At 47.5% G+C, this 11,283-nt stretch overlaps 1 protein-coding gene and 1 long non-coding RNA gene across 3 annotated transcripts; one reads left to right on the forward strand and one right to left on the reverse strand.

Moving 5' to 3' along the window:
* Nucleotides 1-3,884: 3,884 nt before the first annotated feature.
* HOXD8 (homeobox D8) lies at nucleotides 3,885-7,113 on the forward strand. 2 transcript variants are annotated; one of them, XM_010960723.3, is made up of 2 exons: nucleotides 3,885-5,262; nucleotides 5,649-7,113. In XM_010960723.3, the coding sequence occupies exons 1-2, from the start codon at nucleotides 4,698-4,700 to the stop codon at nucleotides 5,942-5,944; spliced, it is 861 nt and encodes a 286-aa protein (XP_010959025.2). In that variant the 5' UTR covers nucleotides 3,885-4,697; the 3' UTR covers nucleotides 5,945-7,113. The 2 variants fall into 2 exon arrangements, with proteins under 2 accessions (XP_010959025.2, XP_074220030.1); XM_074363929.1 differs by having other exon boundaries at nucleotides 3,886-5,262; nucleotides 5,652-7,113.
* A 1,197-nt stretch (nucleotides 7,114-8,310) lies between these two features.
* Nucleotides 8,311-11,280, reverse strand: LOC123618486 (uncharacterized). Its single transcript, XR_006726930.2, has 2 exons — nucleotides 11,068-11,280; nucleotides 8,311-9,445 (listed from the first exon to the last, which is right to left on the reverse strand). It is a non-coding gene; the product is annotated as an uncharacterized LOC123618486 (long non-coding RNA).
* Nucleotides 11,281-11,283: the final 3 nt, after the last annotated feature.

The following is an 11,283-nucleotide window of genomic DNA, read 5'->3' on the forward strand; positions in this document are numbered from 1 at the left end:
CTTCTCAGGCCAGAGAGGCTGTGGCGCCTGACGGCCTGGGCTGGGCGGAAGGCCGGGGCGATGGCAGAATTTTGGGGGGCCGGGATGAAAGAGGGGACTTGAAGGAAAAGCAGAGGGGGGCTGGGAAGGAAACCCAAGGCCCAGATCCGACAGAAGGTGCTGCGTACCCCCGCCCCTGCGGCCAACCCGATACCTAGGGCTCTTTGAAAACAGGAAGAGCCAAGGTGTCATAAAGCCATCGAACTGGCGAGACGTCTGGAGGTAATGAGTTTACGACAGGCTCGGCGCTTCGCTTTGAAACCATCTCATTTTGATGTTTGTGTTTGTGGGAGGAAAGGAAAAATGCAGACAAAACTGGGTCTTAAAATCTGGACAATAAAATATAAACAAGACTGCGTTGGACTAAGAAGGCAGGGGCCTGGGAGCCCCGGATGAGGTGTGAGCACCTAGGAAATAAAAATGGGAGATGGAGTAGGAGGAAGATGATCTATTTCTAATTTTTAAAATGCGCTGGGTATTAAAAGTAGCCAACGGTGGTTGGCTCTCAATAATATTTGACTATGGCCGCCGTCTAGCTCTTCTTTAAAAAAGAAAAAAAGCAGCCTGCTCTTTAGGGGGTTGGAAAGTTAGTGATCTTGGGTCATTTATTTAGGCCTAGGTTTCCCAGCCACATGGTCGGCAGAAAAAGATGAAGTTATTTGAATGACTATTCACAAAAATATCTGGCACTACACTCCAAGCTTCGTAGCAAAAATATTGGAAATTAAATCAATTTTCTTATGGAAAAATACTTGTTATAGCTGAATTGGGGGAAAGCTTTTTTGAAAATGGGAAAAAAGATTAACCTCTCAGGAAACAAACTGATTAAAGTCTTGGCTTTAAATTTTTTTTCAGGTGAAATGCTTAGTCAATTCATTTCACTCTGACTTTTAATATAAATTTAATGTCTCATTTATTGTGCATAGAGGATCCAATGAACACAGCCCAATGGGGTCTTTCCAAACAGCCATTCAGAAATACAACAAAAAGCTTTTAATTTGCCTTCTATCCACCCCCACCTTGCCCAGTGAATTGGGCCTGAAGCATTAAAATTACAAGGTTAAAATAGCAAATATTCACTATTTAATGCAAAGTGTAACTACATTAAAAGAAAAAAATTAACTTCTATAATTTCTCAGTTTTCGAAGTGCCTATCCCCTTTGGGAAAAAAAAAGGCCTGTTGCAGTTAATATTTAGAAAGTTGTGATTTTGTTAAATCTAACCCATGCTATAATTGTAGGCGATTACAGAATGGGGACCTACTGTGTCTGGCAAAAGAAGGGCTAAAAGCTTTTGAAAAAAACACTACTGGAAGCTCTTGGGAGCACAAATATCTTTGGCATTCAGGAGCCCCTGTTGGCTGCACTTGACTTGTCGACAATCAAAGGGATGAACCATTATTAGTGTCAGCGATCCAAACCCAGTCAAAGTAAAGAACAAGATTGGAATTGGTTTTAGTCGAAAAAGAAGTTAAGCTCGGTCGACTACAGGTGGCATTTGGCCACTAGAGAGCGCCGTTGCTCCATTTTGTGATCGTAAAGCTGGCGTTTCAGCGGAAGAAGGTTTTGATTAAAGATATTTACAATCTTATTTTAAATTCCAAATTAGGATAAATTTAACCAAAAAGCAGCAGTGTGCACTATTAAATTCTCCAGAAGCTTGTTTGTTATGTGTAAAAATTTGGCTTAGTCAGGATTTCAGAAAATTTGGACTATGGCACAGATGAAACTATAAAACGTTATGGTAAGTTAATGCATTCTGTCAAAACAGAAACGTGTAAAAGCATACATCTTTGTTTACGAAGTTAATCGCACTCTTTTCCCATTCAAATTATAAACAGACTGCTTGAAGAAAAAAAATTGTTTTGTCCCAAGAGGAAATGTTGCATTGTAATGTTTTCTTAATTAGGCCTGAATGTGTAGAACTGAATTTTGTAGTGTTTGTCTTTCTTTTTCGCCCCCTCAAGAATCACACAGTTCTAGAAGATGCCTTGTATTATTGAGATCTGGGTTCGTTCTTTTTCCCCATTCCATTCCAAATCTCATGATCGAGAGTTTAAACAGGCATACGCCAAACAGTGAAATAAAGGCACAATTACAAAGTTAGTTACAAGGCTTTATTGAAAATAATACTCTTTTAATTGCGTATTTGCAAGATTGTAGTACAAATTGTTAACTGTCAGAAATCAGTTCATTTGTCTTTGGATTTAAAGGAAATTTTACCTGACAGTAACTGGCAGAAAACAACAACAAAAAATCTTTATCCTTCACCACCCACCCAACGAAAGCCTCCTTGCACTCCCTACTAACTTAAAAATTAAATAAAGCATGCCCTTTTCATCTGGAGATTCATGAGCAATCCTTTTACCTTAACCATTTCCAGCTATTCCCTGTAGAACCAAATGAGTCTTAAACATTATTTTGCCTTTCCATCTCGACCTTATTTTTCTTTATTGGCAAAATATGATATTCAGTCTACCCAGACTGACCTCAGATCTCACTCACAGGCTGGGCCAACCCACAAGGAGCGAGAGGTAGATGAACTCACTCGCCTGCTGCGCCTTTGGGGGGCTGTCTGGGGGTTTTAGGCATTTGCATTTGGCGTGAAAAGCGGGAGAGGCGTGTTTTAGCTTTAGCAGGAGCGTTCTTGTTGGGAGTGTTTCCGAGGTCGGTCCCTAAGGCCGGTGGGCCTGGCTGCCTCACAACGGATTATCCCAAGGAAAAGGGTCAAAGAGCTGAAGAAAAAGTCAGAATAGGCAAGAGAAAACGAATCAACAGAGATCTATTACAGTTACTGGACATTAAAACAGACGGGGGGGGGGATGGAAAGAGAAGGCGAATGGTGGTGTAACGCCAAGCAGCTTCAGAGCGAACTTCTAAAATCAGGAATATTTTGCCCATTCACACTCATGCCCACATGACTCGGGACGTTTCTTTCCCTCATCGCTCTATAAGCTCGGTGAACTTTCTCTTTCTTTTCTTTTGGAAAAATTAGTAATTTTTTAAGCTGACCCTGGCGCCCGCTCTTGGCAGTAACTTCACAGGTTAGTTGGATGAACTAGAATCCTTAGAAGAAAGGCGCCGCCTGCAGCTGCTTGGAACCGGCGCTATCCGAACTTCGGCCCGGAGGCTCGATGGGGGGACTCGCCAGCATCGGCCCCCCCATTCTCTGCCCGGGGCCACCGCCTGCCCTGGTCCGCTCCGCGCTGGAGCTGAGACTCGGGAGCCGAGCGTCCTGCCGTAGGAAATACCACCCACCCCAGCGTGAGTCCTCCTTCCCGCCTTGGAACATTTTTGTCCGCTTTTCTGTGTACTCCCTCTGCAATGCTAATGCCTCCCCCTACATTCTTCAGCCTCCCCCCTGCGCCTGGTGCTGACGTCTATCAAGGGTGAAATGATGGAAACTATATTCATGGGCATGATTTCCATTAAATATCAATTAACCTGGGAGCCTCAGGCAGGCGTGCAATGCGTCAAGGGTAAATGTACATCTCATTTCCACAAGGCCCGCTCAGCTGGAAAAGAAGGGCTTAGATTCGCTTTGATAATGCAAAGTATTGGGGTCACCCTTGTGGCCTTTAATCAAACCACTTGGATAAGACCTAAGTCAAATATTCTGTTTGGACCGTCTACACTGCTTGCCCACGTCCCCTGGGCTGCGCCCACGTCCACTGGGCTGCACCCGCGTGTCCAGAAGCGCAAAAGCCACGGCCAACCTCTAAAGGGCTGCTCCAGGGACCCAGTCATTTGCTTCACAGCCTCCTGGGAGTGGCCTCCCTGACTCCCCCCAAGTGTAAGTTTCTGCCGCGCCCCCGCCCCGCCGGCCGCGGCCCGCATTCTCTTGGCCCCGGGAGCACGGCGAGCCCTTGGCAGTGCGGCTTTATGGGCCCCCTTTAAGGCCGGCGGAGGCATCTCCCAGCCAGCGTGAGGCGTCCCGTCGGGAGCAGTGAAGTCGCCTCCGCGCAGATCCCTCCGCGCGGTTATCTCGCGCCCATCTCGCTCCCTCTACGCGCAGTGGCGTGGTGCGAAAATGCCTCGCCGGGGCGCACCGGGGCGGCAGCCTCGGCAGCGGCGGCGAGAGCGGTGGGAGGGGGCTACGGGGGGGGCGAGGTGAGAGGTGGCGGCGGGCAGAGGGTGTTTTTTTCCTTTTCCCTCCAGAGCAGGGGTTTGTAAACCGAAGCTAAAGAGTGTCCCCGTGGGCCGGGCGCACTTTTTTTCTTGTCCCGGTGCGCTCAGGGCCGCCTGGTGCCTGAGAGGAAACAGTGGAGGCAGCGGGGCAGGTCACCAGGGGCGTCGGTGATTTTATTGCGGCCGAGCCGGCGCGCACCGGGAGAGGCCGGGTGGGTGGTGGAACGCGGGGGCTGGGTGAGGCCCCGCGACCTGTGAGGGAGGCGGCGCGAGGTCGAGGTAGCGAGCGCGAGGACGGGGCATGAGCGCCCAGTAGCCGAGCGCCCGCGTCTGCCGGGCCTCAGAGGCGACGCGCGGGCGGGCGGGCGGTAGCAGCAACGTAGCCCGGCCGCCCCTAGCGGCTCGAGCAGCCGCCCCAGAGGCCCCCGCGGCAGTGCGGTCGCGCTGTGGCGCGCTCCCTGCCTGCTCCGCGCCGCCCGCCCGCCCGAGGCCGCCCTACCTCGGCCCCCGGCCGCCGCCGCCGCCGCCCCGATGAGCTCGTACTTCGTGAACCCGCTGTACTCCAAGTACAAGGCGGCGGCCGCGGCGGCGGCTGCGGCGGGCGAGGCCATCAATTCCACTTACTACGACTGTCACTTTGCGCCCGAGGTCGGCGGCCGCCACGCCGCCGCCGCCGCCGCCTTGCAGCTCTATGGCAACAGCGCCGCCGGCTTCCCGCACGCGCCCCCGCAGGCGCACGCGCACCCGCACCCGTCGCCGCCGCCCGTAGGGCCGGGTTGCGGTGGTGGGGGCGGCCCGGGCCCTGGCCAGGACTACTTCCACCCTGGAGGGGGCAGCCCGGCCGCAGCCTACCAGGCCGCCCCCCCTCCTCCGCCGCCGCCTCCCCCCTGCGGCGGGATTGCCTGTCACGGGGAGCCCGCGAAGTTTTACGGATACGATAACTTACAGAGACAGCCGATTTTTACGACCCAGCAAGAGGCCGAGCTGGTACAATATCCTGACTGTAAATCGTCCAGTGGTAATATTGGCGAGGACCCAGACCACTTAAATCAGAGCTCGTCTCCTTCTCAAATGTTTCCCTGGATGAGACCACAAGGTTGGGATGCAATTTTTTTTTTTAAGCGGGGCGAGGGGGAGAAATCTGTTTTCATCTCACGTTCTAGCTTTAAAATGCCTTTTCCTCTCCCTCTCCTTTTCCTTGTGTAGCTTACAGTGGCTCTTATTCATAAAGTAATGCAGACTCTTTTTTTCCCCCATTAAAGTAGAAACCATGTAAAGGTGACAGGGACAGAATAATTGCGAAGACGTTCTCTCAGCCCCTCTTCCCTGCACATCCTATGTATATATATATATATCAGACTTAAGCAGAGTTGTGTATATTTCACTCAGACCCGTTCCAGAAACATCCAGCAACCTGCAGATGCACCATTACATTTTTAAACGTTTATTTTCCTCTTTTTTTTTTTTTTCTGTTTTAATCAGCAGCTCCTGGTAGACGGAGAGGAAGACAAACCTACAGTCGCTTCCAAACCCTAGAGCTGGAAAAGGAATTCCTTTTTAACCCGTATCTAACCAGGAAGAGAAGAATCGAAGTTTCCCATGCCTTAGCCCTCACCGAGAGACAGGTAAAAATTTGGTTCCAGAATAGGAGAATGAAATGGAAAAAAGAGAACAACAAGGACAAATTCCCGGTCTCCCGACAGGAGGCGAAGGATGGGGAAACCAAAAAGGAAGTCCAAGAGCTGGAGGAAGACCAAGCTGAAGGCCCGACAAATTAACTTCTACCTTTAAAATTTTACCGCAGACTGTTAAAACTAATGATCAGCATATGCTGGTGGACACCGCCTATTTTCTTTGTTGGAAAGGACTTTACCTGTATTTCAAGCTACCTTCGTGTCACTGCTCTTGAGGTTTCTGCGCTTTGAGAGGGATTTGGGTGTTAAAAAAATAAAGTTTCTAGTGTCGCATGGGAACAGCCCTTGAGCTGTCCTATATAAGAGTAATTTGATACTGACCTTGTAGTTATATTTTTATAATGGTAGTTTTTAATGTCTGAACTGGTGATTTGCCTCAACAACATAAACTTCCTAATGATTAGCACTAAATAATTGAATATAAAATGCTTTATTAATCAAACAAGTGCACTTGAACATTTTAAATCTTCTTTATGGTGAGTAAATTAAAAGAAGTCTATTAATTTTTTAAAAATTATGCCCGCAGAATATTTACTTTATATTATTTGATTAAAATTTATTATTTATGGTTTTCCTTTCTGCTTTTATGATGAATGGTTCGGGTGCCTTTTGTTTACTCCTAAAAGTTTGAGCATTTTGTACATGTAATATCTCTGGGGAAAAGTCTGGGCCAAATATTCGAAAAGCACATGTTAGCTGAAGAGTGTAATGTGTAGTCTTGGCTCTGCAGCTTTTTTAAACTTGGGGAAGATGTTGGGCCAGTGACAGAAGTTTCAGGACAATGTCGAAGATGACATTTAATAATTTTTCTATAGTTTATACAAATTATGGCAATTTAATCATCTAGAGTGAATGAATACTTGAAAAACAAATTCCAACATTTTCACTCATATACTTTTTACCCTGGCTAGTTGCCTTGTGGAATGCCTCTCGTTTCTGAACTTGCTTTCGTTTTGAACCGCGCTTGGTATAGCCTGAAATTGCTAGGTCTCTATGCTGTGGCCGCCGTTGTGATTCTGCTTTTTTAAAGAGGTGCCATATTTATTTGTATTCTCTTTGCTCTATTTGCACGCCCATTGTGAGCCAACTTGCTGTGCACATCTCAGATGTCGGTTGGTACGTCCTCTGCTGTTCGCCAGGTTGGCCTCACCTATTTGAAACAGGCCCTGAGAGCAAACGCAGAAAAATCCGAGTGTAAACAACAGCTCCAAAACATAGCTAGCTCCTTAATAAAAGAAATGAATCTTTTTCTAGAGCTAGTGCCTTTGAGCGCCGCCAGTAACCCTTTTCCTGAGTCAGAAACAATCGCATGGGCTACATGAAAGCAACATCCTGGTAAAGCTTCTATCTGATTAAAAAAAAAGGGGTGGGTGGGGTTACATACACCCTTCCTGCAAAAATAAATCAATAAATACAAGGGGGGCTTTCTTTCATTCCAGAGGGGGCTGGAAGGGCTATCCTTGTTTCATCTTGCTCTAAATAATCTTGATAAGATACTGGGAAATCTTTGAATTTCGCAAAGGACTGGAGTTGTAGGCCCAGTGGGGAACAACCCAGAGTCCTGGTTACACCACAGCTTATTCCACTTAGCCAGCCCTGATGCTGGGGTTTGGGATCTGTTATTAACAAGATATCCATTTTCCATTTGAGGCTGCTCCTGCAGCTGCCATTTTACGAGGGAAGAGGAGGGGGAAGAGGGGCGGGAGAGAAGAGGAGAAATTCAAGTAAACTAATTCTTCTCCTCGAAAAAGGGAAGACACCTTTATCAGGTAGACACTGAAGAATTCTTTTTTTTTTCTAGATGCCTGTATATTTTTAAAGAAGTACTTTTTAATTTCCAGAGTGGCTTTTATTGCACAGGTAAGAAAATGGAATCCTAGTTTTAGGCCTGGATCATCCCTTCAGGCATTGGTGGGCTATTTGCCTGCTGCATCAAGGACCAGGGAATTGTTGGCACTGGTTCAGCCAGAGGAGAAAGCACCACTTGGCTTTCTATCCAAGGAAGAGGCTGTAGCTGTAGCATTCGCTGACCTGAGCCAGGAAAGACAATTTTAAGTCAAGAGTGGCCTGGGGCTTAAGAAACATTTGCACGATCGAAGACAGCTGCAAACGTGCACGCTCGATTTGGAAGCATTTTGCTCTGTGTGCTGCCTGAGACTTGCTGTTGACTGGTTCAGAGCAAATATGCCAAGTGCCTGAAAGCATGGTTAGGGGACAGCCTGACTAGAGAGGACAGCCTGACTGGGGAGGGGGTGGGGGTTATCTGGCTAGAGACTGGTGCTGGCTAACCTCCAGCTGCCCTCCATTTAAGGGACTCCTCTATTAGCTAAATTCCCTGTCTCCTACACAGGAATGTTCCCCAAATATTAAATTTAGAGCCACTGATTTGGGCAAGACTCTATAAGATGGGGGACCTGGTGCATGGGTGGACGTGGAAATCAAGGAAGGAAGGAAAGGTAAAAATTTTTTATTTTCTCCATTTTATGCTACTCTGGAAATGGTGTACCTTCTGGCCCCATTGGCCCCCTAAGCCATGGTAAATTCATAGCTCATGTCCAGAAAAAGACTGTTGCAATAACTGGTACATTTGAGAGTATTCGTACATTTACAAATTTGGGGTTTTGGGGTATATATTTGGTGAATTTGTACATATACATAGGTTACTTATGTGTAGAAAGTGTTGGTAATAAATAAATGTAGGCTTGTTTCCTTTTGCAGCTGGGAAAAGCATAGACTTGCCTTCAAATAAAGAGCTTGTGGAATTACAAATCACACACACTCACCATCTTCTTACAGTGGCTAGAAACCCCCATCATAGTGTTTCATGCAGACAACTCACAGTGACAGTACAGAAGATGCCCTTCTAATTGACTCAAATCTGTAAACACCTGAGGGTTGCAGCAATAAGCCAGCCAACATTTTTGCTGCATAAATTTGCATAAACCTTCAAAGAACTCTTTGCAAACCTGGGCGAGACACCTATGCCCTGGACTGCTTAAAGAGTCTGCTTAGAGAGGTCGGTAAACTGTTTACAGAAAAATAGGACCCTCCAATGTTAACATTAAATAAAAGAACCAAGCCTTCGAAGTGATTTAGATTCTCTGTTTGTATGGACCAGAAACACACAAAAGGGTGTGGGTCTCAATGGTTCCTAGAGAGAAGTCAGTTCAGGGACTGCCATTTTGTGAGGTTCCACAAAGCCCAGCACATGGCTTACCTCTGCACAGGGGGACAAAGTGCAAATATGGCTGCCTTTTCAAAAGTGCAGAGCCTTTTCCCAGCCCTCCTTCCCCCAGCTGAAAAGGAGGGTCATAAAGCTCCACCTTTATTTGGGTAGAGGAAAACTGACAAGTCAGGTAATTTCTCAGAATATTTTAGAAGTGAACAATCTCTGTTCACTTCCACATGTATAGACCAGTGTAAAGTGTTCTAGCTTAGCAGGATCCAACAACATGCTTCATTTTCTTGTATAATGAAAAATATTGTTTCATTATTCTTCAGTGCAGAAGGTGTTGCTATTTCACATCCAAACTGTGTCCTCTCCTTCCTCGATGTTTGCTGAATCCTCGGGCATCTGGTGGTGAACTGGGGAAAAGAGAACATTTTAATGGATTCTGGCTGCTGCTATGGTTACTACCAGCAAAGGAGCCTACTGACTTTTTCTAGAAAGAATGACTTTTGCTGACACATGGCAACTGAAGTACTTTAATCAAAAGCATCCAAGGTCATCGGAACTTTTTCAAGGGACACAAATAGCCTGCTCCAGAGGGTGCTGTACACTTCCCGCTTAAGTCTATGTCCACTTAGGTACTTACTGGGTGTGAGGATGTTAAAAATAGAGAACTTACACACAGACATCCAATACAAATATTTATAAACGTATTACTAGAAGTCCAAAGACAGTGTCCTTGAAAGGATGGGGGGAGGGATTACCTCTTACAGGCAAGTTCTGAAGCCCGGATGGCCATGCCCGTGCATTAATGACGAGGGGAGCCAGCCAAGGACATTTACTTTCAGCTGGGGTTCACTGGAGCAGCTTCCATCAGAATGCAAAGGGAATGTGACTCTGCCTTTGAAGAAAAAGGACTTTTTTCCCCCAAGGCTAAAACTGGGGACTTGCTCTTTTCTTGAACAAATGCAGCCCCTCTTCTCTTACTGCACTGAGCAGGCTTTTCAATGGACAAACATTTAGGGGGCAAGGCAACGGGGGCTAGAATTAATTCCATAAAATGAGAATAGCAGTTAGGGGAAACTTAAGCAAAGGGTTTCAGGGGGTATCCAAAAAGATTGTTTCTTCTCTAACCCAGGACTGTCCAGGAAGATGTTCCTGCCTTAGATAAAGGGCAGGCATTGAGAGCTCAAACTGCTATTTTGGAGAAGTTGACAAGAACCTAAAACCATTTCCAGCTTTTGAGCTGACTGGCAACTCTTCTGCGGCAGAAACCCCAGTAAGTGGGAGGGACCCCAATTTATGTTGAAGAGGGTTGATGGGGGCAGAGCACACTTTCTTGGCCTGCAGAACCCAGGTTTTCTGCACAGGTTCACTGGGGCTTGCAGAAAGATGAGGGGGGCAAAAACTGAAAGTGCTTGGTTGCTCTTTCAGAGCTGCCTTTTTGTGAGGGGAGGAGAGGAGAAGCCAAGTGAGGGGAAAGTGGAGGGGTGACCGCCAGGATCACTTCTCCAAGCCAACACCCGGGCAGTACACCACACTCATTCTCCCTGTAACACAGCACTCAATGAGCAGAGGTTTCAAGCCAAACCACCAAAATAAAAAAATTAAAATAAAAAGGAAAAGAATTCCTAGAAAAGGTGAAGCAGCGAGAGACATAGAGGAACCATCAAGGCAAGAAAGGCAGAGCAGAGAGGGGCATAGAGGAAAAAATAGGAGAGGAGGGAGGAAGGAAGAGGAGGAGGAGGAGGAAGAAGGAACGGAGAGAAAGAGAGAGAGGAGGAGAGAGCGAGAGGAAAAAACATGGCGCTTGCGAGCTGTATGTGCAAAATCCGCAAGGAATTGCAGTAAATTCCTTTTTGTTTGAAGAAAATTTACAACTTGGTAATAGACCTTTTTATGACCTATTTGCGGTCGTCATTGGCTGCGGCTGGTCATGTGCAGGCTTCGCTCGCCTTCACGGCCTTTTTCCTGATTTCCCAGGCGAATTTCCCCCCGCATTCTGCCTTCCTAGAGCCTCACCCCCTCTTTTTCTAACCTTTGTCTCTGCAGAGGTGGGCTCCAGTCGCCGGCTGCGGAATTGCGGGGTCCGCGGCGGCCTCGGCTCCCGCTCGGTGCCCAACTTCGCCCCACAGCCGCTTCGCCCCGGCCGCTGCCTCCTCCGGAGCCGGTGGGGAGCCCGGCGGGGAGCCCGGCGGGCGGGAGAGCCCGCCAGCGCCGACACCGCCCGCCGGAGCAGCCGGCCTGCTCCGAG

Source organism: Camelus bactrianus, chromosome 5, assembly GCF_048773025.1.
Source record: "Camelus bactrianus isolate YW-2024 breed Bactrian camel chromosome 5, ASM4877302v1, whole genome shotgun sequence".
Taxonomy (NCBI): domain Eukaryota; kingdom Metazoa; phylum Chordata; class Mammalia; order Artiodactyla; family Camelidae; genus Camelus; species Camelus bactrianus.